The sequence below is a fragment of the Dryobates pubescens genome, chromosome 11 (genome assembly GCF_014839835.1).
Source record: "Dryobates pubescens isolate bDryPub1 chromosome 11, bDryPub1.pri, whole genome shotgun sequence".
Classification (NCBI taxonomy): domain Eukaryota; kingdom Metazoa; phylum Chordata; class Aves; order Piciformes; family Picidae; genus Dryobates; species Dryobates pubescens.
Window position 1 is genome coordinate 29399476 of NC_071622.1, and position 26032 is coordinate 29425507.

At 49.3% G+C, this 26032-nt stretch overlaps 1 protein-coding gene across 4 annotated transcripts; it reads left to right on the forward strand.

Moving 5' to 3' along the window:
• KANK4 (KN motif and ankyrin repeat domains 4) lies at window positions 1-25784 on the forward strand. Of its 4 annotated transcripts, none has more exons than XM_054165095.1 (9): window positions 1-75; window positions 13725-13807; window positions 15779-17713; window positions 18869-18980; window positions 20338-20568; window positions 21152-21239; window positions 21659-21878; window positions 23216-23358; window positions 25145-25784. In XM_054165095.1, the coding sequence occupies exons 2-9, from the start codon at window positions 13792-13794 to the stop codon at window positions 25439-25441; spliced, it is 3042 nt and encodes a 1013-aa protein (XP_054021070.1). In that variant the 5' UTR covers window positions 1-75; window positions 13725-13791; the 3' UTR covers window positions 25442-25784. The 4 variants fall into 4 exon arrangements, with proteins under 4 accessions (XP_054021070.1, XP_054021073.1, XP_054021071.1 ...); XM_054165098.1 differs by having other exon boundaries at window positions 15782-17713; XM_054165096.1 differs by lacking the exon at window positions 1-75 and adding an exon at window positions 9243-10066.
• Window positions 25785-26032: the final 248 nt, after the last annotated feature.

Here is a 26032-nt window from a genome sequence, read left to right on the forward strand (position 1 = left end):
CCGGGCCCCGCCCGCGGGAGGCAGCGGGTCTGTCGGTGCCGCTTCGCTGTGCCCGCCGTGCTCCGCCGCTCCCAGGTACGGCCGCGCCGGGACGGGATAGGGGGAACCGGGAAGGGTCGGCCCGCGGCCGGAGCAGAGGGGCCCGGCAGCCTGGGGCAGGGGACGGAACACCGCCGCTTCCTCCTCGCCGGCCCGGGGACTGCTCCGGAGGGATTCTCCGGGAAGTGCTCGGGGAATGATCCGGGGGTGCTTTGGGGGGTGCGCCAGTGGATGTTCAGCGGGGCTTCAGAAGTGTTCGGGAGTCCTCCAGAGCTGTTCTGGAGGATGCTCTGGGCATGCTTCAAAGGGTGCTCTAGGGATGTGATGGAGGAACTTCTGGGGATGCCCCAAAGGGCGCTCAAGGAGTGTGCTGCAAGATGCTCTGAGGATGCATTAAGGGATACTCCAGTGGTGCTGTGCAGGGTGCTCCAGAGCGTGTGCCTGGGGGAGCTCAGAAGATAGCTGGGAGCATTCTGGAGGGTGTTCTGGGGATGTTCAGAGGTACTTGGGAGCACTTTAAAAGGTGTTCTGGGAGATGCTCAGAGGTGCTTGGCTGTCAGGTGGCAGAAGCAGCCCGGACTCAGCCGGGACAGGAGTTTTTCTGTGCACCCCTGGGTGCAGGATGGAGGCACGGAGCGTGGCTGGGCAGTGAAGAGAGGGCAGGAAGGCACCGAGCCCTTCTGGGGTCCCCCGCATGTCACTGTGTGAGGGCTGGGAAGGGCCTCCGGGCCCTAGGCAATGCGGCGGAAATCGCCAGGATCCCAGAGCAGCCAGAGTTGCATTAAACCTCAAAGCCCAAGCATAAAACTCTCCCCAGCTCTGAAGATGTGTTTCAGACAAGCCCAAGCCCAGCCCCCTCAGGGAAGCATGGTCGTCAGCGTCTGCCTCCAGCCTTTCCCTGTTTCTTTGCTGGCTTTCTAGCCATCCGGACACAGAAACTCTCGGCTCTATAATTCGTTTGTGTCTCTAGCGAGGTTCGTACTCGGGTTCCCTGAGCTGTGTGTCCTCCAGGGCAGAGCGGGGCCAGCCGCAGCTCCAGATTTCAGCATCCTCGAGAGGCCAAGAGAGGGGCCGCTCCAGCAGCGGGTTTGGCAGCGAGCGGCGGGACGGGCAGTGCCTCTCCCTTGCGGGCAGCATCGCCTTTCTGCGGCGGCGAGCGCTGCCAGGGCGTTTCTGAGCAGCACAACTCTGCCGGGACCAGGCGTGCCCCGTACGAGCGCTTTCGTCAGCTCCCACCGCTCAGCGTCTGATTCCTGACGGGCCTAAAGCAAAGTCCTGCTGGGCTCTGATTCCTCTGCGGGAGAAACCAGAGTGTGAGCAGGGCGTTGATGCTTTGGGGTAGACCATTGCTTGAGGTCCGTGGAGAAGATGCTGGCTGGTCCATGGGAAGATCAGTGGTGGCATAAAGTGGGTTGGATAATCGCAACTGCAAGTCTGAGTAATTTCAGGATGTAGGGAGGTGTGGTCTGGATGCTCTGGGTGTGATGTTGGTTGCCCAGACATAGAAGTGGGACTGTACTGTACAGGGTTATCTCATTTTCTTCCCAGCTATGGGGTGTGACATCTCTGGGAAGGGTTTCCTTTGTCCAGATGCTAACAAAAATTAATCATTTTAGCTGTGTGGCCCAAATGATGGCAGTAAGTACCTGAAAACATTGCACATGCAGGGTAAGGCTGGTGACTGCAGAGATGGTCAGAAAGAAGTGGAACACTGTAAAAAATACCAGCATTTCTCTTCATACCGGTTTTGTAGTTTTCCTGGTGTTTTGTCTTTGATTTGGTATAAAGTAAATGGAAAAAGCTGATCTCTTAGGTGATTCCAAAATGGTAAATGAGAGCAGAGAGCAAGTAACCTGGGATTTGTGATTGATCATTTGTTGCTTTGACTGTAATATTTCAGAAATAAGTGCCTGCCAAAATGAACAGAGACCTGGCCAGGGAAACTGTGGTTGAGGGGGGGAATCAGTTAATGGATTTGTTAAAACAATATTGGAACTGGAAGATAAGATGGGGAGGAGCCTGTTGCTGCTGTGGATGCTGTCAGTCTCCTGGTACAGTTTTCAAACCACTTGTGAACAGGAAAACCAGGGCCATGTTCAGCTCCTTTCCAGAAACTGATTATGGAGAATGTGCTGTCTGCCAGGCACAGAATTCACTCTCCTCATGAAGTGCTGAGTCTGTCCTGTTCTCACAGGACAGGGTCCCAAAGTATCCCTCCATCCTCAGCTAACCAAAATAGCCCCCTTCATATTTATTCACTGCAAAGCAGGAGTATGATGTTGCTTCCCATCACTGTACCCTTCACAGTGGGTGTGCTTTTGGAGGGAGTGGTTTGGTCTCAAAACATCCTTCCCACCAGGAGCAGTTTTGAGATGGTGCAAGATGGTTGGTGATAGATGAATAGAAGCTCATTCATAAGCTCCTTGCAGATTCAGGTCCCTCCCACTGTGGTTTTACAGCCTCCAAATATTTTGAGAGTTGCATTTTTATCACTGAGTATTACACATCAAGTCTTGGGTCTTTTCAAAGAAGGTTTGAGAGAAGCACCAGGAATGAATGCAGCTCCATTTATTAGAGAAGAAAAGTAATCATAGAATGGGTTGGGTTGGAAATGACCTTAAAGGTCATGTAGTTTGAACTAGATATCCCCAACAGGGACATCTTCAACTGGATCAGGTTGCTTAAAGCCCCATCCAACCTGGCCTTGAGCACTTCTGTGCATGAGGCATCTACAAATTCTCTGAGGAACCTGTTCCTGTGCTTCACTGCTCTCATGTTGAAGAATTTCTATCTTACATCTAGTCTCCATCTCCCCTCTCTCAGTTTAAAGCTCTTGTCCTGTCACTAGGTGCCCTTGTAAATATGGACAGTTATCGTATTTTCCATTCAGTGCCCCGTATGACAGGGGTTGCATGACTCCGCCTTGCTCAAGAGCAGTGAGATGTGGATTTCGATCAATAAAGCCCTGACCTTGGCTCGAGGGTGCAAAGGAGCCCATGGCTCAGGGCAGAAATCCCCAGCTGTGCATATTCACACACTGCTGGTGCAGGGGGGCAGGGAGAGGGATGGGGAGCAGAGAGCTCCTTCCTCAGTCCTATTTATTTTAGACCTCAGTGGAATTCGCATTTCTAGCACTGTGCCCCAGGAAGCCTCAAGTCTTGCCCATCCCAGGGTTTAGGCAGCACATGAAAAACCAATCATTGTCATTCTTGTGATAATGTACTGCCCAAGTAGACAATTTGGTGCAGTGAGAAACAAGAAATATGGTAGAAACCCCACCTGCAGGCAGAGGATCCAGTCTTCCAAATGTGATTGTCATGAATTCATCATTGCAGCCAGTTCCTGATCCATCAGGGCTGAATGTGAGCCTTGGTGCAAATGAGAAAGCTGGAAACACCTGCAGCCTGAGCATGGTCAAAAAAGTGGAGGAAAGCCCTTGTTTCCTAAACCCTCCCCATAACCTGTGTGAGCAGGTGGGAAACATGGCTGCAAGGCTCCAGAATCCTGGCATCCACATGGAAATCACTGGCAGAGGAATAAGGTGGCACATCCCCCCTGTGATCCTGATCAACATGGGGAGTAGTTTCAGGGGGCCTGAACAGTGATTCTTCCTGTCTGAAGAGGTTTTGAAACCTGTTACGGGTGTGATCAATCTGAGTCTTGTTGTCTCAGGCCAGAAATCAGTATAAGATGGCCCTGTGTCACCATGGGGGTCTGCAGTGGTTGCCCAGGGAAGAGGGAGAAAAGAGGAATGCAGAAAATAAGGGCTTTCCTAAAAATCCCTGAGAGTCCTGCTTTCTGCAGCAGAGGAGCTGTATTAGTGATGAGACCTTTACTAGGATCAGACAGGACAGACACTGGATTGCCTGTCAGCTTTCACAACCACAACTGCCCTTTTTGGCAGTTTCTCAGGCTGGTGGCTTTAGGAAACCCTGTTTGTGTGTCAGGATGGGTTTCTTCAGTTCCACAAACTCCAGTGTTTAATTTCTCAGTAAGCACAAAGGAGATCAGACCTGGTACAACAGCCTTCCTTCCCTGTGCTGCCCTCTCCATCTCATGTCTTGGTAAACAGCTGAGCAAGAGCAAGGTGCAAGAGCCTCTCCTAACAAGCAGGAGAAAAACTTGGTTTGATGGTTCTGCTCCACACCCAGCTTCTGAAAACATCCAAAAGATCCTATTCTTCTTCAATAAATGGAAGATGTTCCCAGCTCGTCTTGTGCCAAACTTCTTGTTCCTGAGAGCAAGATGAGCGCAGGAGCCCCAAGGATGCACCAAGCCCTGGCCAAGTCAAGGACAACCCCGTTGTTATAAAGTTGTTACCAACTTCTTTGACCACATGGAAGTTATTTGGCACTGTAGCAGCAAACTTGACCTGTCCCACGGTCAACTTGTGGGATTGAGACAAAATAACATTGAAAATGAGGCACTTCAGATTTTTGTGCTGCCTTCTGACCATGGAGCACTTTCACTTCATGGCTTCTGGTGGTTTTTCTGATCGCCTGCCTCTGGGAAAGAAGACTTTAGGGAAAATGCCACAGTTTTCAAGGCATGGGATAGAAGCATGAGAACTGACCAAGGCTTTTGTAATACTATGGCTAGAATGAGCTGAAGGTCAGTTGGAAAAGAGGTTATCAGAGGAGGGGATGAATGTGATCGTTTTCCCCTCCTGGTGAGCTATAAAAGGCAGCAAGAGTTTGGATATTTGATACCTTCAGGTCTTGTCCTGACCCGTGTCTAATGGAAATGCTGGCAGGAAGCTTGTGGCATTTATTAAACAGCAATAAGCAGCTTTAATAAAATCAGCATCTGTACAGCTTTATTACTGCCATTTGAAAAGGTGCCTGAAATAGGTGTTTAAGGACCACTGGCTGCTGAGGGCTGCCTGCTTACGCTGAACGTGATAGTTTCCTTTATTAAGTGGCTCTGGGTTAATTATTCAGGTTCCTCAGGAGCCCACTGCTCTCTCAAACAGCAATGAGGCTCCACACACCTCCAGGATATTTCCTATGGGAGCAGTGCTCCCATCACCCAGCCAAGGAGTGATTTGTTGCAGCCCCCATCTGCATGTTCAGCCCCTCTCTCCAGCTTCATGTACATAATTTTTTACAGGGGGTGATGGCTGATGGAGGGCTGAACACAATGATGCGAGGCAAGCCCAAATCTCTCCATCAGTGCAATCACAAGCTGATAGGTTGCAGTGGGAGCTCATCCCACTTGAACACCCACAAACCACTTCCAGCTCCCAGCTTTTGTCTCAGGGAGCTCCAGGCAGGCAGCAGCTGTGTGAGCTTCAGCCTTGGTTTTGCAATAAAACATCGGCCCAAGCACCACAGGGTACTTGTTGTCATAAGCCTGTCTGTCCTCTTGCCCTGGGACAGAGGGTGAATTTTAAGCAGGCATCTGGACTGTGGAATCAAAGAATCATGGAATGGGTTTTGTTGGAAAAGACCTTGAAGATCGTTAAACCCAACTGTTAACCCATCTCAGTTAACAGTTAACTTGGCACCACAGCTGCGTGGCTCCAGGGGTGGGGACTCCACCACTGCCCTAGGCACCCTATTGCAGGGCTTGAAAACCCTTTCAGGGAAGAAGTTTTTCCTTATGTCCAAATTAAACCTCCTCTGGTGCATCTTGAGGGCATGTTCTCTTGTCCTATTGCTTTTTACTTGGGAGAAGAGACTGATCCCACCTCATTCCAGCCTCCTTTCAGGAAACTGAAGAGAGCAAGATGGTTTCCCCTCAGCCTCCTTTTCTCCAGACTAAACAAACCCTGGTTCCCTCAGCTGTTCCTCACAAGACACGAGCTCTAGACTGCGCATCATTTTGCTTCTAGAGAGGTTAAAGCTTTATGTCCTTTTGCTCATCATACGTTTTCACCTGCTGCCTCCACTCTACCCATACAGTGGCTGGTTTTGCATCCCTGAATCTATGCCTTGCTCCACTTCAGCAGATGCCGCTGGGTAACTCCAGCACCAAGAGAAGCCTGCCCAGCTGCATGTGGCTGCTGAGTGTGTGCCAGGCTGGGATGAATCTGGTGTGCCAGCTCACCGTTCTGGGTGCTGATAGGTTTACAGCAGCAGGCTTCCTGGGGCTCTGGCATCATCTGGTATCCCCACTTTAATTTTGGGTCTGCTCCCCTGCCTTCTGCCCTTCCAAAGGAAGCACAGAGTAGTGTGCCCATACTCACTCTGGTCCCAGCTGCTGTTTTTGAGGATGCTATGGGGTGTGGGGCTCCTAACAGTGATGGAGGAATGGAAAAAAAAAATAGAAATGGGTAGATTCAGATTGGATGTTAGGAAGAAGTTCTTCCCCATGAGGGTTGTGAGATACTGGAACAGGTTGCCCAGGGAGGTGGTAGAAGCCCCATCCCTGCAGGATTTTAAGGCCAAGCTGGTTGCTGTGAGCAACCTGATCTAGTGTGAGGTGTCCCTGCCCACATCAAGGGGGTTGGAACTACATGATCCTTGAGGTCCCTTCCAACCCTAATAATTCTATGATTCTATGTCAAATACACTCAGGAAGGTGATTGATCTGGCTGAGGGGATTGAGTCAGTCATCAGTAAATTTGTGGGTGACACCAAGTTGGGAGCAGGTGTTGATCAGTTAGAGGGTAGAAGGGCTCTCCAGAGGGATCTTGACCATCTGGACAGATGGGCAGAGTCCAGCATGATGGCATTCAACAAGTCCAAGTGCCAGGTGCTACCCTTTGGCCACAACAACCCCATGGAGCGCTACAGGCTGGGGCCAGAGTGGCTGGAGAGCTGCCAAACAGAAAGAGACCTGGGGGTGCTGATTGACAGCTGCCTAAACATGAGCCAGCAGTGTGGCCAGGTGGCCAAGAAGGCCAGTGGCATCCTGGCCTGCATCAAGAACAGTGTGGCCAGCAGGAGCAGGGAAGTCATTGTGCCCCTGTACTCAGCACTGGTCAGGCCACACCTTGAGTACTGTGTCCAGTTCTGGGCCCCTCAATTTAAGAAGGACATTGAGATACTTGAACGTGTCCAGAAAAGGGCAACGAGGCTGGGGAGAGGCCTTGAGCACAAGTCCTACGAGGAGAGGCTGAGGGAGCTGGGATTGTTTAGCCTGGAGAAGAGGAGGCTCAGGGGAGACCTTATTGCTGTCTACAACTACCTGAAGGGAGGATGTAGCCAGGAGGGGGTTGGTCTCTTCTCTCTAGCAACCAGCACCAGAAAGAGAGGACACAGTCTCAAGCTGCACCAGGGGAGGTTTAGGCTGGAGGTGAGGAGAAAGTTGTTCACTGAGAGAGTTGTTAGCCCTTGGAATGTGCTGCCCAGGGAGGTGGTGGAGTCGGCATCCCTAGAGGTGTTCAAGAGGGGATTGGATATGGCATTTGGTGCCATGGTCTAGTAGGCATGAGGTCTTGGGTGACAGGTTGGACTTGATGATCTTTGAGGTCTTTTCCAACCTTGTTGATTCTATGATTCTATGTGTTCCCATGATGCCAGATCTCTTACAGCAGAAACCCTCTTTGCTCTCACATTGGGACAACCTCCTGACAAACTTTTGCAATGTGAGCCAGGACTTTAAACTGCTTTTATTTACTCCTTTATTTATTTAATCTCACAAAGTTTCCAAACTTCTTTTTTTCCCTTTCCTTCTGGAAGGAAACTCCTTCCATGCCTGTGCCAGCCGCTCACAGCCCACCACCGCACCATGGAGATCCCACCCTTGTGGAGGTCCCCAGCAGACTGGAAATGAGTTATTTTTCTTCCTTTGCTGTGAAAACAGAATTGAAAACTCTGTACAACAAATATTCCCCAAGAGGCTGTATTTATTCCTGGTATGTCCACTTGCAATAACAGCTCGGCTGGTTGTTGTGCAATCCAGCAGACCGCCTGGATGGACTGGGTTTGGGTGTAACCCTTTGGGTACCGAGGGTTAGCTCCATTTGTCTGTGGGTCTCTGTAGGTCTGTGTAGCAGTGGGGGAAGCCCAAACCTGCTGTCTCACAGCGGTTCTGCCTGGGGGAGAGAAGGAAGGCAGCTGCTTTGCCCATTGGCCCTGTGAGCATCCAAGGGGGCAGTGGTGGTCATGGTGGGAACGGGCCAGGACCAATGGGATGGCTTTTGAGCTGTTTCATGGCCGTCTGTTTCCTATCATTCATGGGAGCAGCCTGCAAAGCAAAATCCCCCCTGACAGCTCTGGTGTATAACATAAAGCAGCAGAAATTTTAGGCCATGACCCCAGTCCACACACTTGTGGGATGATCTCAGGTCATGGCCAGGTGAAACTCTTCCCCATTTCATAGTATCATGGAATGGTCTGGGTTGCAAGGGACCTCTAAAGGTGATCTAGTCCAACCCCCTCTGCTTTAAGAAGGGGCATTCTCAACTAGATCAGATTGCCCAGAGCCCAGCCTGTGCTGGCCCCATTGGGCAAAGTGATCAAAAGTCGATTGTAGCTCCATCAAGCACCATTGTTTAATGAATTTGTATTTTTTCACTCCATCCATTTGTAGTTCCTAATTAAAAGCATATTTAAAGGGACATAGACTTGAAGACCTTCTTCAGGCCCATGGGGAATTACATCTGGGAAAATCTGTAGGTTGCATATGTGTCATTACAATAAGGAAATGCTCCAAATAAAAGCTTCCTGCTGGGTCTTTCCTGTGGGAAAACAAAACCAGTCTTTTAGGCTTGCTTCAAGATCAGCACCATATAGAACTATATATATTTTCCCATGGTGGAGAGCACAAGCAGCAACTCCCTATGAACACGCTGGGGAGAGAGGTGCAAGCATCACTAAACCAGAAAATATTTGGAGTAAACATGAAATGAGCCAGCGTGCTCTCAAGTTTGTTTTGAACCCCAAGCACAGTAATTGCTTGTGAAAGCAGCAAGCTGTCAACACGGAGTCAGGGCCCTCGGTGGTGTGGGATGCTGGAGCTGCGTGGGAAAGGCAGCATTGAACTGGCTGCTGAAGTGAGGGGGTATTTTTCATTCCTTGGGTAAGAAGTTGACCCATCTGTGCCTTGGGGAACATTAGCAAGCACTAAGGGCTGCTGTTTCTCTTCACATCCAGGCTATTTTGCTTCCTGTGAAGGCAAAACTTCTCTGCTTTTCTTCAAACTTGACTTGTTAAAGTTGCATTTAGTAGTTGCACAAGCACAGGGAGCCCTCAGGAGCGCCTGCAGCTCTGCTCTGTAGGCAGAGAGTCATGAAATGTGTTTTTCCCTGCTAACATAAGCATTTTGATTGTGCTGCTTGTTAAGTGGTGAGAAAGGTGCTGGTGCTGCTCCATGATGTGAGTCCTTGGTGAAAGCCCCCGGTGAAAGTTCCTGGCAGAACCAAGTTCCAGTGGGATGCCTCCACTTTTCTTTCACAGCCCTCGAGGAGGTTCACAGATCAGTGTCTGATCCCTTCCGCCTTTGCAAGCCTGAAGTTGTTGCAAATTCAGTGCAGAAGCTGAGGATTCTTTTTCCTTGTTGTCAGCCTGAGGCTGCAGCACTCCGGGCTGCCCGATGGGAACCCCAGCAGAGGGGCTCGGGATGGCTGGTCTGCCCATCACCGTGCACAGAACCACACCGCGGCTGCTCTGCCAGCTGACTCCTGCCCCCTATTTGAAGTTTGCATTGATAAGCCCACTGCAAAGGGCTGGGACTTTTTATTTATAGACTCCCACAGGAGGTTGGGGCGGGGGTTGCCTGTCCCTTCTCACAGCAGCGCGGAGAGCCAGGCATCCTCCTCCTGTGCTGCGGTTACACATGGTCGCGTTCCTGCCATCACCGCGTCCTGTTCAGCATCTCCTGGGGACGGCGGCTGGCTGGGCGCGACGTGAGGGGCCCGGGCTGCGGGGCTGTTTCTGTTCCACTCGTGGGAACGGGGCTTCAGCAGGATTTATTACGGACGCTGAGACCTTCTGCGGCTCCTGAAGACGCTGCCTTCTAGTCGCGGCAGGCGCTGGCGTTTCCTTGGGCGAGGCGCGCAGCAGAATAACTAATGAATGCCTTCAGCCTGGAAGAGTGCAGCATGCGGAGGGCGAGCTCCGGCCGCAGCCCGCAGCACCAGGTACAGTCAAAACCCCATCGTTAATAATTGACTGTCTGTTCAATAATCTCTCCTGAATAAGGCAGGCAGCCCGCTCACAGCCCAAGCTCAGCGGGGTTGTGTTTTATGGAAGAGGTAACTATGCTGTGAGGAGTACCTCGCTGTATAGGGTGGGCTTCAGCTGTCCTCGGAAAGGTCGCAGGAGATCGATCAGCTGCTTTATTAGAAAATTAATCCCGCTTTTATGTTTCTTGTTTTAAACTTGCATTTGCTTTCCGAGCAAGGTCACTGCTCAGCTGACCAACTTTTTAGCAACTGGCAAAGGCAGGTTTGCTGCTACAAACCCTTCGCTGACCGCTCTTGGTGTGGGAAAAGATGCTTTTGAGGGAGGAAAGTGTTGCTGCTTCCCGGTGGGCTTGTAGGTGGGAGTGTGAGAGGGCAACACGTCGAGGTGCTTTTCTAAACGTAGTTTTTTCCTTCCACTATGAAATGCTAAAGCCGTTGCTGCAGTGCAGAACAGGCAGAGCTCAAAACATGTTGTGTTATAGCTAATGAGACTCTGTTAATGTACAGCTTCGCAAGGGGGAATTATCTTCGTATTTATAGGCATAGGGTCAAACGTTTCCAACTTCAAATGACTAGTGAGAGGCTCTGGAAGGATGAAATTCATATACATTTTTCTTTGTGGTTGAGTTAATTTTGTTCTCTAGGACTGCTTGAGTGTAATGGTGCTCTCCTTTCCACTGGCTGGAGTGGAGGGGGGAGCAGGTGGGTGCTTACATTTCTTGGTGAGTGGGACAGAGCACAAGAGAGGTTAAATGTGACTGTAAAGAGCCAGTGTTGGAGACAGGGCTAGTTAAAAAGGCAGTATGTTGTCCCTGCAGATGGGCTGCCCCAGGGATTAAGCCCACTTCACTGTGCTGGTGCCTTCTCACATATTTGGCTTCTTGATTTCCATTTCTATCTATCTTTATTCCTGCCTTGAGAAAAGCACCGTAATTCAGATCTGGATGAATCCTCCCCACAGCCTTTCCATCTAGGGAAGGTGAAAATCAGCAATGCTGTGCACGTGGCCATGTTGCCTGCCTGGAGAGAGAAATAAGTGCTCTTCAGATTTATTCCACGGAGGACAACTCAGCACATACAGAACCCAACAGAGGGTTGACTTAACAAGTATTAGCAGGATGGAGACCCACCTAGAAGTACTGCCATGCCCCAAACTGTGGGCCAGACTCTGTACATCCAGGCATGCTTTTTCTGGTGGATTTCTTCATTTTTTAAATCTCATTTTTATTAGGGGCAGACACTGGAGAGCAGCCATAGGGTCTAAAGAACCATGGGTTTTGGCTCAAAGCTATCCACCCTGTGTCTGAGTTGCCCCACATGGGGACAGGAGAACATCAGCAAGCTGGTAGGGAACATTCAGCATCCTTTTATGAGGTGATTTTGAAGTAGATTGGTCAAAAGGGAGAAGTTGTAGTATCAATTTGGGCTGCAGAGTTGGGACCAAGTCAGCTCATGAATGAACTGATTAGATGCAATTATCTAGATATTAAAAAGCATCCTATTCACTAGCTTCTAAATAAATGCTGGAAGAGTGAAGTGTAGCTGGTCAGACTGGAACTGGGATCTGTAAGTGCTTCATAATTGACTGCTATTGGAAAACAAACAAACCCCCCAACATTTGAGAAAGAGGTCTGTGTTGGTTTTGGCACATGCTGTTTATTGGCAGGAGGAGAGGGAAAAATCACTCTTTATAGCAGAAAAGCAGTGAACTGAAGAGCACATCAGGAGGCTGCTGGTCAAGGTGTTTCAGAAGTTTGTATAGTGTTCTTTGGTCATCAATGTTGCCGTCCAGCCACACAGGCATCAAGGAGGTACCAACCCTGGAGGTGCTTTTGAAAGTTTTAATATTCTCCTTGGGTTGGGACCCTCCAAAGTTTCCATCTGGGATATGAATTGACAGTAAACTTGCATGCCTGAATGATAGAACTAATTGTTTCAGTAAAGGGTTTTGGTCTTTCGAAGTATCCATCCTATGATAACGATATGACAGGACCTGGCTTTGTTTTCCCGCTGGTCTCCATTGTAGTTACAGCATGTCAGGGGAATACTTCTAGAAGAGAATGCTAGCATCACCTGTATGCTCTGCATGTCCTTGCCTGTACTTCATGTCCAGTTATCTTGCTGTTGCCACAAGAAGAAAGATGACTTGTACAACACAAAAATAATTATGCCATAAAAGGAGTATATAGAAGCTGCAGAATGGAGAAGACCAACAAGACAGACTTGCTCCTAAGACAGTGAATGAACCAGAGGTCTCCAGAGATGTTTCTGGTGGTGGATGTTGCAGAAGAAAAAGTAGAAAGGTGCGCAAGACTGCTGCTGGGTAACTACGTGGTGAGATGAAGCGAGGGGCTGGAGGCTCTTCAGGGGGAGCTCTGGAAGCATGGTCGAGTGCTAAAGCCCTCCTAGGCAAACTAGTACAAGCAGAGAATGAATCCAGAATCTGATGTTTTGATCAAAGAGAAGAATGGGATCAGGATTCTGGAATAACTAGTCCTGGCCCTGTCCCCAGCTGCTTTGGGCTGGCTTGACATGGGCTTTGTGCTCCTTGGTCCTACCCTTGAGAATCTTGCCTAACAAAGGGATGCACCGAAGGCAGAGGTGGACTTCCAAGCTGCTGTGGCACCAGGGACCAAATTAGATACTTGAAGGAAAATTCCAAACAAGCAACCTGCTCTCCAAGAACACCCCCACTTTATGCTGTGTAGTAGGAATTAAAAGACAGACTTTCTCACTCTGAGCAATGTTGTTCTTCTTGTACTAGTCAGGAAGCCTCCTAATGTGATGTCCAGATGCCTCAGTTTCGTCCATCTTTGCCTGTCTTCTCCTTGTGTCTTTCTAAAGGACATGGAGGAGAGAAGCTTCACCCAGGACCTTTCTTGGTTGTTTCCAGCCTTAATCTCTTCGCATGCTCCAGAAGGGTATCACCTGTGTCCATGTGATGGGAAGAGCTGGAGAGTAATACAGACCAGGATGGGTGTGAAGTTCATCATACAGGCTGTGGTAGATCTCCATGTGAAGCTTTTCCCTAATGTGAAAGCAATGTGTCTGGGTTATAGTACAATTTGGAGAAAATTCTTTACAACAGTATGGACATGCTCTGCTCTAATGGATTTCAGTGGAATGAGATTTAAATTCAATTCTGAATCTTTGGTTGCTATGCATTAAAAAATAAAAAGGTGTCAAACCAGTCAGTTCTGTGTAGAGTTTATATCCCTTGCTGTTCTCAGAGATGTCATTTTATGTTGGATATATCTATTCAGCTTACAGGAATCAAGGAGAAGTTCCTGGGCTGTCTGTCTCAAGCCCAGTAGAAGTTATCCTCAATGTCTTTCGGTGTTTGCAGCCAAATCCATCTGTAGTGCAGGAGATGGTTTGTATGAAGTAGCTGCTTGGGATGTGTCTGTGAAGCACGAGTCGTCACCAGAAAAGGAACTATTGATCTGAGCGTCTTGAAAGTGCTTAGCAGACACAGTCAGGCTGCAGAATATGAGCAAGATGAAGGGGGGGGTGGCCTCAGAAGAGTTATGAGGCTTTAAGGAGAGAAGAAGTTCAGAACATGGAGCTGTTTTAAAAAAAAATTAAGTATCTGTTTGTGGTTTTTTTTTCCAAGGGTGAAGTGACTCATCTACCCTAGCTTGTCAGAGGATGTTTAACTGACGGCCCAACTGGACCACACCATGGAGAAGACAGATGGTATGGAAGCTGCAGGGTATTTGTTTGCTCATTTGTTTCTGGGAAAAAATCCTCAACAAACCCCCAAAGTAATTTCCTTACCAGAAATACTGTAAATAACCTGCTATAGAGATGTGGTAGGGTCAGGAGATGAGAAATGCATGGTTCATGTATTATGCAGACTTCCTAAACCACAGCAAAAACTTGGTCACAGCAATCACTTCAGCACATATTTGTCCTCCTGTCCTCTGCAGCATGTAGGCAGAACTGATCTCCTCTGCTCCCACCATCCTGGCTTTGCCTTTGTGCTGTGTGACCCCAAAACAGATGTTTTCCCTCTGTTGTTCCTCTGACTTTCATGTGCTGTTGCCCATCAGAATGGTGTCTGCATCTCGGTGATGCTCCGTGACAAGCATCACCGAAAGCTGTGCCACATTCTCCCAGTCCCCACACAGCTGCTGCACTGGGATGGAGACAGAGAGAGCAGCTGGGAAACCTGTTTTCTCCTGGTCAAGCTGCTCCTCATCATCCTCACCAAGCTGTGTTCGTTTGCTCAGAGGTGGAGAGCAGCTTCAACCACTTTGATTTCAGGGATGTGCTGCATAAGGAAAACTGAGCAGCAATGCAGAGGTTTAACTGTTTGGACCCTGGAGCCTCTCTCTTATGAGGAGAGTCTGAGAGACCTGGGGCTCTGTAGCCTGGAGAAGAGCAGACTGAGAGGGGATGCTCAGCAAGAGCTAGTGGGTGGAGATCATGGGGATGGGGCTGGGTTCTTTTCACTGGTAGGTAGTGACAGGACAAGGGGCAGCAAGTACAGTCTAGAACACAGGAGGTTTTACTTGAACTTGAAGGAGAAAATTATTTGCTGTGAGGGTGCTGGAACCCTGGAGCAGACTGCCCAGAGAGGTTGTGGAGTCTCCTTCTCTGGAACATTGTGATCTGGACATTGTGATCCTGGGCAACCTGCTGTGGGTGACCTGGCTTTAGCAGGCGTGTTGGAACGGGCTGCCCAGGGAGGTGGTGGAGCCACCATCCATGGAGGTGTTCAAAAAAGAATTGGATGTGGCACTTGGAGCCATGGTTTAGTTGTCATGAGGTATGAGGTATTAGGTAATAGGTTGGACTTGATGGTCTCTGAGGTCTTTTCCAACCTGGTTGATTCTGTGATCCAGAGATCCCTTCCAACTCCTACCACTCTGTGATTCTTTGATTCTGTGACCCAAAATTTGGGGGGCTGTGAATTTTGGCAACCAGGATCTAACTGCATGAAGTGCTGATCCAGGAACCTGGTGCTGCTGGAGCCATGCCATTTGCTTGAGACAGACGGGTGGGCAAACCTGCTGCCACACATTTTGTGGCCATTTTCCTCAATTAGAAGCTGTGCTGGGTGCCATGCAACAGGTCACCTTGGGAGGCATGTGCTTCACTGCAGCTGCTGCTGCCTGCAGCTGGCTTCTGCTTGCTGCTGCATTCATCTTTTCTAAGGGCTAATTTGTGCCCCTGTGTTTGCAGATGAAACAAAGCAGTGATTTTCCTGTTTGGTGTGCACTGCTTATGCCACTGAGAAGTTAACACCAAACCCAATGCCTTGGAAAACGTAGTTGTCACAGATTGGTTCCACCTCCTGGTTTTGAGCTGGATTTATTACACGTCAGGCAGCTTTTTCTGCTTGCGCAGATATGTAGCTCCACCTGCAAAACCTGCTCTTTGCTTGATTGCCAGCTACATCTGTGATTCTAGCACATTTTCAGCTTCCTCAGTGCAACAGTTACCTGATTCACCTTTGGAAAACTGGATCAGACCTTTGCATGTGTAGCTGCATCTCTGTACAACTTCATGAGCCTCCATGATGGCAACCTGCAGCCCCTCACCTACCTAAAGCTGAGATGAGCAAAGCAGGAACATTTTCATCCTGCTTTAAACATACTTGGTTTTTGTTTTGTAATTGTCTTCAAACCTCAACCATCTCTTGGCTTTTTTGGGTTGTTTCAGCAGATGGCCAGCCACCCAAACCTGACGGGGAGAGGGAGCAGCCCCGCAGCCTCCCCTATTCTGTGGAGACACCCTACGGCTTTCACTTGGACCTGGACTTCCTGAAGTACGTGGATGACATCGAGAAAGGGAACACCATCAGAAGGATTCACATCCACCGGAAAGCCAAACAGCCCAAGTTCAGCACCCTGCCCCGAAACTTCAGCCTGCCCGAGAATGGCTCCCGTGGCTGCACATCTGCTCCCAGCAAGAGCTGGACGGCCACCTGCTCCTTCCCCCAGCGAAAGGCATCACTGGGGTCAGAGGAGACCCCCCATCCCCTCCCGCCCAGCGAGGCAGCCCTTCCTGTGGCCGATGAGCCGAGTTACCGGAGAAAAGCACTTCTGGCAGAGACACAGCGGCAGGTGGAGCTGGGGCGGCCACAGCTGCTGCGAGCCTCCAGCATGCCGGCTGCATTGCTACCTGGGCAGCCCCTGCCAGGGGATGGGAGGGTGCCCTCACCTCTCCGTCCACCTCCCCAGCACTGCCATGACCAGGTCAGCTTCAGCTCCAAAAGCACATTTCACCCCACAGTGCGTTCACCCAGCTCCAATGGCAGTGTGTTACATCTCCCCCAGGAGATGAGCTTCCAGCAAGATGCCTCCTTGGGGCAGAAGGAGCATCCTGATGGAGGAAGCCCAGGGCTGGGACAGATGCAGCCCCCCTGGCAGAGCCAGCATCCCACAGCACCACAGCTGCAGGTGGTGATGGAGAGCAGAGGTGAGGAGGGTGATGCCATCGATGACAGTGGTTGCTCCACCTTGGCTGGGAGTGAACAAGCCTCACTGGCTGCCCTCCAGCTTGCAGAGGAGAACATGAACCCTGGGGAAAAGGATTTAAGTGTGAGTGAAATAGCTCCAAAAGTGCTGAAGAAATCTGAGGAGGGGAGTGTCCAGGCTGGAGAGAACAAGGAGAGCTGTGTTGCTCAGCCTCATGTTGCTGGAGAGCCCGGTGGGGTTGCCGTGCTGAAGCAGCACATTGCTGCTCTGGAGGAGCAGCTGGGCAAGAAGAAGGAAGAGCTAGAGCAGATCAAGGCTGTGCTGGAGCAGCAGGATCAGGAGATCAAGGAAAAGGAAAAAAGCATTAAGTTACTGGCCAGCTCCAAAGCTCAGCTGGAAGAGAAGCTGCTTTGGGAAAGCAGCACAGAGGGCAAGTTGCCATCCAGGCAGAGTAGGGGAGCTTTGGAGTGCCACGATGCTGCAGTGAACACCGACCTCTTGCAGGTAACTGGGGCCAGGCAAGTCCATGATAAAGGCATCAACGTGAATATTCCAGTCCCCACCAAATCTGTGGGGTGCAGCATCCAGAGAACAGACAACATGAACACACAGACCGGGGAGCTGGGTACTTGGAGAGATCTGCCAGATGCTCCTGCCAGTGTCATTGGGGTGGGACCTGGACATTTGGGTGATGCCAACATTGAGTCTGGACTTCCCACACTGTGCTTTACCCAGCTGAAGGCTGCCGAGCGTCTCAGCGATGACAATCAGAACCACAGGAGTGACTGCTGTGCCCAGAGCCTTGCCGCGCACCCCGGGCCTGCAGAAAGCTATCAGGCAACAAGAAACAGCTCAGGCAGGGGAGAAAACAAAGCAGGCTCTGGAGAAGATAAACCTCCAGATGGGCTAGAAAAGGAAGGTCCCCATGACCACGAGGATCTCCCTGCTGTTGACCCCATTGGCCAATATGTAAAAAAAATCCAGGAGCTTCTGCAGGAGCAGTGGCTGTGTTTGGAGCATGGCTACCCTGAGTTAGCGAGTGCCATCAAGCAGCCGGCCTCCAAGCTCAGCTCCATCCAGAACCAGTTAGTTAATTCCTTAAACTCGCTGCTCTCTGCCTACTCTACGCGAGGGTCCGCCGATAAGGAGAACTCCAACACACACTATCAACAGTTGGGTAAATAATATTGGCGTAGGTTCGACATGGCCGGCCACAAATCTTCCCATTTCTTCAAGTGTTGAGCAGGGATGATGAGGTGGGATGATGAGTACCTGTCAGATCAGAAATAGCCCCTCCTAGACATGTAGGAGGAAGGCAAAGCTCTGCACTTCATTAACTATGTGGTCTTAAATGATGAAAAGAAAATAAACCCACCTAGGAGCTGGTAAAGCTTGTGGCTCAGTTACATGCAGCATCAGCTTCCAAACGTGGCTGCTCTTGTGTCTGTCCCATCAAATAACCTGTTTTCTTACTTGGTTTGAGCAAGGATTTGCAAGAACAGGGGACTTGTGCTCACCTGGGGTAAATCAGCATGGTGTTTACCAGAACCACGCCCAGTTCAAGCTAACTGAGCAAGGAGGCTGGGAGAAGACCCATCCCCACTCACAGCCCTTCGTTTCAAATAATGTTAGCTTATGTGAAAATGAGAATCCAAAACCAAAGGTTGCCTGTTCATGGTTGAAGGGGCCTTGCAAATAGATAAGTGACCTATGAGGAAGTTCCATCTAAACATGAGGAGGAACTTGTTTACTTTGAGAGAGAGAGCACTAGAACAGGCTGCCCAGAGAGGTGGTGGAGCCTCCTTCTCTGGAGTAATTCAAAACCTACCTGGATGCCATCCTGTGCAAACTGCTCTAGGTGAATCTGCTCTGTCATGGGTTTGGACTGGATGATCTCCAGAGATTCCTGCCAACCTTTATAATTCTGTGATTACTTGTAAGCAATACATAGTGAGACTACTTAAAGCCTGGTGGAAAGGCTGATCCATGTAGTATTTAGAAGATGTATATAGGAAATTCCCAATATATTACTATTTTAAAAACTAGAACAAAAACTATATTATCAAATATATCTTATATCCATAGGACACGTATATAATTCCTAGTCACTTCTTTTATATTCCCAGTCACTTGGAGATGTCTGAGATCCACATTTTAGGGGTGTCAGGGCAAGTTCCAGTTGTGGCCAGGTTCATCCATAGCATTGCAAGACATAAAAAGAGTCTCATGAGATGAAGTAAGATGCTTTGTAGTTCATTGCTGGAAGTTGGGAAGAATGATTGATAATTACTGCACATCTGCATAATTAATCTATTATTTTGTATTTTGCTAGAAACCTCTCCAACTACAAGTCTTAAATCTATCATGAAAAAGAAAGGTTATGGTTTCCGTGCAGGAGGCAATGAGACCAAAAAGAATCTTCAGTTTGTTGGGGTAAATGGTGGGTAAGCATCCGTTCAGAAGATTGAACTGCCTTTTAACATGTGATATTCTCTGTATGGCTGAAGGAGTCATTCTTCTCTTCCCCTCTTTTCTCCTCCAAACCTCTTGATTAAAAGGCTATTTGAAATGGAGCCTCTCTTCTCTCTTTTTTAATGCAGCTCTGATAACCTGTAAGTAACCCTGCAGAAAAGATGTTGGTGTGTTCAGAGCAGTGAGGGGGACACCCTGAGGACTGGCACTCTCTGCTCACCCATCTTTTGAGGCTTCATCCAAAACCCATAGGAAGATTCTTACTAACTTTGGTGGGTTTGGGAGGAGGTCAGCATTGCCTGGATGGGTATGCTGCCACTAACCTGCTTCCACACTCCAGTGACAGCCAACAAAAGTTGGTTCAGGGACTGAAAAAAACACTCCAGTCAGTAAGAAATGACCTGGGGGTGGAGACACATATTTTGAAGTTGTGCTCCAACACCCTGTCCCCTGTGTATCCAATATCTAACACCCTTTGGCCTTCAAGCTAACTAGATACACCAGCATGTGCTGTAGACACATCTCTAAGAGCAGCACTGGCACATCTTACATACATGTGCTGGCATGACAAGGGCAGGATGTATTGTTCTCTCCCTTCACTGTGCAAACAGCTGTGTGTGCAAGTGTGGTTGCTGGTTTCTGCTGACATCCTTCTCCAGTGTTCCAGCTCAATGGCTGCTGCTGTTGGGTTCATCAGGTGTTACTCTTGTTGCTTAGACCTTCTACCAACTGAAACAGGTACAACTTTTAGCAAGCAGAGGAATCTCATCTAGTTTGAGAAAAGTTTTGGGATCTCGCCGAGTGAAATGTTCTGATCACGGAAGATGTTGTTTTTATTAATACTTATGGACAACCAGAAGAGAAGTCTCTTTAGCAGAGCTGCTCAAATGGTGGCCTCAGGTCCATGTTGGAGCTGAAACCCAAGATTTTGTCTAGTGGTTGCCAAGGTTGCTGACATGCTGCCCTTGCCATAAGGTCCATGTGCTCCTCAGCTCCTCAGCATGCTGGCAGCTCTCAGCAGGGAGGTGGCACACAGCCCTTGCCTGGCCATGTTGAGTCTTGTGTGATGGACAGCCCTCCAAATCGAGTAATCCCTGAAGTAACCTTGCCTCCTGCTAATTAACTGCTTCTGTCACCCTCCTGCTGGCTTAAGAAGTCAAAACCAGACTAAACCTCAAGCTTGTTTGTGGCTCTAACCTTTTAACTTGCATATCCCTCTGGGCTTTGTCCAAGGCCCATTGGAGTCAGTGGGTGTCTTCCATGAGTCTTGGTCAGGCTCTGCAGTTGCTGATGGGAAAGGAGTGAATAACATGTGATGTCCTCAAATAGCTATGAAACAACTTCAAGTGAAGACACAAGTTGTGAGGACAGCCAGTCGGATGGTGACACCGAGAGTGAGACGGAAAGAAGACTCGATGACTTGGAGCCCACACAGGTGGAAGCTGGAGGTGAAAGCAAGGAGGCTTCCTCAGGGACCTCCTCGCAGGAGAAATGCAAGGATGATGGCCTTCAGAAACCATCGACAGAAGCAGCACCTTGCACTCAGCACAAGGCTGACAGGTAACCAGAAAACCAGCCTGTGATTGTGCTGTCCCTCTTGCTTCTGCAGTCACAGGACTTACAGCACTGCATTCAGTTGCTCCTACAGGGCCTCATCTGCTTGGTGGAAAGGCAGCTGCTGACCTCCACAGAAATGGGAAAAGGCTTGAAAGAGCTAAATAATTTTTGAGTTACTACAGAATCTAATGGGGATTGATTTAGGCCCTAGGCTTGACTGTGGAAAAGATGGAGTGAGTCATGTTTGGGAAGAATTAGGTCATTTCTCCCCTCTCATGGAAAATTTCTCAGTGAAGTCCCTTGCAGAGTCATGAATATGTTTTTTGGGAGTTTTTGTTACCCATTTTAAGGCATCTTCTAAAAGATGAAGTTGAGCATAAAGATCTGGAATTCCAAGCTGAAACACTTCTTTAAGTGCTTAACATTGTACCTGTGCCAAGCCAGTGGGACAAGTTGTGTCTGTGAAGTTAAGCACTTCAAGAAGCGTTGAACGTGTTCTGACCTAACCTGCATGTTCTCCTTCCTGCTTCAGTACTTCCTGCAAGTTCTGTCCCACAGTGGATTTACAAACGCATTTTCCCTTCAGATGCAAACCCTCTGAAGCTTTCCTTGCCAACTGCCAGCTCCTCAGCAAGCACCTCTCAGAAATCAGGACCACAAGTGACAAGCATCTGGTACTGATTTTTTTTTTTACTATTTTTTTCCAATCCCATTTCAGATGTGGTTCCCACCCTCTGTTACATTTAATGCGTAAGATTATCTTCATGGCTCGTTGCAGGCTGTGCTCTACCATGCCAGCTTTGTGAGGAGATGGGGGTGAGATGGCCTCTGAGTTACTCTGAATAGCAAAAAAGGAAGAAAGAAAAAAAAAAAAAAAGAAAAAGATGAATGCTCTCTCTGCTTACTTATTCAAGCTACCACAGGAAATTCCTTTCCCCCTTGAGTTACAGCAGTAATCCCAAACCCACAAGCCAAATACCATCTGGGTGATGCCGGAGCACAGGACCCAGCAGTGTGGGGCGAGGAGAAGGGGCAGTGACCAGTTTGCAGGATGACTGCCCCAGGAGTAATGACAAACCCTTGGTGTTTTTAGCGGCACATCCTGAACACTGTCTGCCAGGAGTGGTTCCGGGTGTCCAGCCACAAGAATTCCAGCACAGAGGTGGTCGCAGAGTATCTCAAGGAGCTGGGGGCCATCCAGCCCCAGATCCTGGACATGGTGGTGAACCTGGCTGACAGGAACGGCAATACAGCTCTTCACTACAGTGTTTCCCACTCCAACTTCCCAATTGCAAAGCTCCTGCTGGACACAGGTAGGAACAGCCATTCTGTGTAGCCATAGGTATGAATATGGCACTTACTTTATGTCACTCTTGCCACCGGGCATGAGATGACCACGGTGTGCAGAGCTAGGTAATGGAGGCCAATCAACCGTCCCATACATGGCAACCAGTGAATGAAGTCCAGGGTCTTCTCAGGAAGTTCAGTCAGGAGCAAAATGAGAGGTAACAGAGGTGGGGCTGGGGACCAGCTACAACTTACAGGCAAGGGAGCTATCGAGTAGACAAGCATGGAGCTCAGGTTCGTCCAGGAGACAAATGTGGGGCCAAGGTCCATCCAAGATACAGGCATGAGGCCAGGTGCCACTCAGGAGACATTGCTTCTCTGAAGACCAGCATCCTGGGCCCATGAGTGTAGGCAGGGAAATCCCAGCTGAGGCTCCTCAGGGTCATTAAGGCTCATTAGTGCCCACAGAGCACTGACCCATGTCAAGAGCTTTGCAATCTGACATTGGGGATGGCTCAGGATCCCCTTTGGCTAAGGGGTGTCTCTCATGGCCCCAGTCCAGGTGGGATTCTGTGGCTCCCCCAGCTTCTTGGTAGCAGCAAATGTCACATTGTGGCTTGGAGCAGGAGGATCAGCCCCCTGAGATCGTAACAAACCCATCCCCAGAGCAGAAAAACTCCACATTAAACTATTGAACTTTGCGCTTGCACTGCAGAGAAAGAAAAGTCTCAGCTGAGCTTTTACAGGGCAGGGGAAAAGAGCACGTGGCCCCCAAGGAATAAAGGCTCTTTGGCCTTTTCTCATGGGCCAGACAATCTGCTAAATGTTAGGGAAATGGCAGATTATCATACATATCTATAACCCAATTGTTGCTGCGGGGAGCCGCGGAGGCTTGTCCCCTCCTGCCTCTCAGTGCCTGTGGCGGCCGGGCCCTCGGGACAACGCTGGCCCTGAGCCCTAGCCAGTTAGACACGGCTTGTTCCTCGTGATGGAGTTGGAAATAGGCTCTTTGGGGTGAAAAGTGAGCGAAATGGGGCCAGGATGGCTTTAATCCACCCATTCATTGCTCTCTTGATGCAGGAATTGAAGCAAACAGCCCACAGCTCCACAACTGGCCTGTGCCCAAGGCACTAATTATTCCCCCCTCTCCCCCTTTTTTGTGTATAACGGTCTTCAAAGTTAATTAAGTTGACCCCAACAATTGTAATTAACTGTAGTAATTGCATAGCACCAAGGGCCCTTTAATGCAGTGCTCACGAGACACTAGATACTTAACAGTGATAAATCTCAGTGCTGTCTAATTCCCTGTTCCTGGGAATAGAAGCTGACACAAATCTGTATTTGTGGGTGCATTACCCACCAGGTGTATGCTGCCTGGACTTGCAGAACCGCGCCGGCTACACGGCAGTGATGCTCACCCCACTGGCAGCTGCTGAGACAGCTGAGGACATGGAGGTGGTGATGAAGCTGCTGAAGGAGGGGGATGTCAACCTGCGAGCAGCACAGGTGCGTTCCCAAAGTTCTGCTGTCTCTTAGAAAACTGAGTGTGGCCCCACAAGGGATTGTGCCAGGACTGAGGGCAAAGGCATCTGCAAAGGGACTCCTGCTGATCTTGTAGCCTGTTGATCACAGAATCACAGAAATACTCAGGTTGGAAAAGTCCCTCAGGATCACCAAATCCAACCAATAACCCTACTCTACAAGGTTCACTACCAAACCATATCCCCAAGCACCACATCCAAACCACCTTTAAATATATCCAGGGTTGGTGACTCAACCACCTCCCTGGGCAGCACATTCCAATGCCTGACCACTCTTGCTGTGACATTTTTTTTCCTAATGTCCAGTCTAAACCTCCCCAGTCAATACCTTGAGGCCATTCCCTCTTGTTCTATCACTAATTAGCTGTGAGAAGAGACTAGCACCAGCTATCACTGTGTGATTCCAGTTCAAGCTTTGGCATTGTGTAGATGTTGTGCTGAGCGACATGGTTTAGTGGTGAGCTAGCAGTGTTGGATTATTGGTTGGACTTGAGAATCTTTAAGGTCTCTTCCAACCAAAATGATTCTGATTTTGTATTCATCATGTCCCCACAGAGATCTAGAGCTTGAGTTGTGGAGGGGATATAATTCAGATTTCTTACACTGCTTGTGCAGCACTAGACTGACTCTCAGGAGTGGGTATTAGGTTGGAGTTGCTGCTTCCCAGAAGTTACAAAAGCAACCTCAGCTAAATTGCAGTGTGGCCACCTACCCTGTGAGGGGACACAAGAGATGCATAAGCTCAAGGAGCAAAAGGGAGGCTCAACAATTTGCAAAATAATTTTACTGAGCTAAAAAATTAAAGTCTGAAGAAGTGATACCAAGGAGGAGCAGTGTGGGATGGACTCCATGGCATGGGATCTAGGGAGGCTTGCTGATGAGCAGTGTTCAGAGTCACACATTTCAGTCTCAGAGATGACAGTGGCCTCATCCCGCTCCACTTCCAAACAGCTGTAAAAGTTAAACATCCCAAGAGGGGCAGGAGGACCCCTGCCTGGGAGCAGCTAGGGGCCAGGTGGTTTGGTCATGCTGCTGCTAATAATAATATGCAATAAAATGTGCAATATGCAATAATTATAGAATCATAGAATTGTTCTGGTTAGAAGAGACTGTTAAGATCAAGTCCAATTGCTAACCCAGCACTGCCAAGTCCACACTAAACCATGTTCCTCAGCACCACATATACATATCCCATAATTGCCTCAAGGATGAGGACTCCAGCACTGCCCTGGGTAGCTTCTTCCAGGACTTGCTCACCCTTTCAGGGCAGAGCCTGCTCCCAATGTCCAACCTAAACCTTCAATGGCACAACTTGCAGCCATTTCCTGTTGTCCTGCCACTTGCTACCTGGGAGAAGAGCTGAACCCTGACCTGGCGCCAACATCCTTTCAAGGAGCAAGAAGGCTTTCCCTGAGCCTCCTTTTCTCCAGACTAAATAATCCCAGTTCCCTCAGCCACTCCTCACCACCCTTTTCTTCAGACCCTTCACCAGCTCTGTTGCCCTTCTCTGTACACATTCCAGCACCTCAGTGTCCTTCTTGGAGTGAGGAGCCTAAAACTGAACTCAGTATTTGAGGTGCAGCCTCACCAGTGCCCAGTACAGGGGGATGATTATTGCCCTGATCCTGCTGACAACACATAATAATATGGATGATGATGACTGTTGTCTGAATGTTATAGCTATAGGACTATATAGGATTATAGGAGTTTGGTGTGTTGGAGGTGCTCATCCTTTCCCTGTGTGGTTGCAGGGGGGCCAGACTGCGCTGATGCTGGGGGTCAGCCACGAGCGGGATGACATGGTGCGAGCTCTTCTCTCCTGCCAGGCCGATGTCAACCTGCAGGACGAGGAGGGGACGACGGCACTGATGGTAGCCTGCAGGCAGGGCAATGCCGACATCGTCAAGCTCCTCTTGGCACAGCCTGGCTGCCAGGTCATGCTGACAGACAATGTAAGGCTCAGCCACTCCTCACCAGCCCTGTTCTCCAGACCCTTCACCAGCTTTGTTGCCCTTCTTTGTTCAGGCTCAATGTCCTTCTTGCAGTGAGGGGCCTGAAACTGAGCCCAGTATTTGAAGCACAGCCAAGTACAGGGACACGATCACTTCCCTATTCCTGCTGGCCACACTAATGTCTTCATCTCTTCCCTTCCCACAGGATGGTAACTCAGCCCTGTCACTGGCCCAGCAAGCTGCCTATGGGGACATTGCCACACTGCTGCGAGCCCACATCGAGCAGAGCCCATCGCTCTCTGTATGACTGAGTTGGGTGAAGAAATCAAGATGGGGAGTGGGAAACAAACAGCTCCTTCTTGTAACAGTCCCTCTGCTGCAGCCAACATCATGGTTTTCCACAGGTGCAGGGGGATGACCCCTGTCAGCTGTCTGCATACATTCCCCATGTCTATTCTCCTTAAGCCTGCTTATGTCCCCCTACTCTATGCCCATTGCCACAAAATGACTCCAAGCTCCCCTAGATGCTCTTCCCAGTATAGACTTGGCAGGTGAGTGAGCAAACTGAAGGAGAAAAGCACATTAGGAAAGCAATACTTAGTCTTTTGTAACCTTAGGTTATGGTTGTCCTTTTAATCAACTGCTTAACTGTATCTCTTTTAACTTGTAAGTTTGTGTCCTAATATT

Bases quoted from the DNA above. Each gene is read 5' to 3' on its own strand.
- KANK4 (XM_054165095.1), top strand. The intron at 18,981-20,337 runs GTAAGCATCCGT...GTCCTCAAATAG, and splicing joins TTTGTTGGGGTAAATGGTGG to CTATGAAACAACTTCAAGTG. The intron at 21,879-23,215 runs GTAGGAACAGCC...ATTACCCACCAG, and splicing joins AAAGCTCCTGCTGGACACAG to GTGTATGCTGCCTGGACTTG.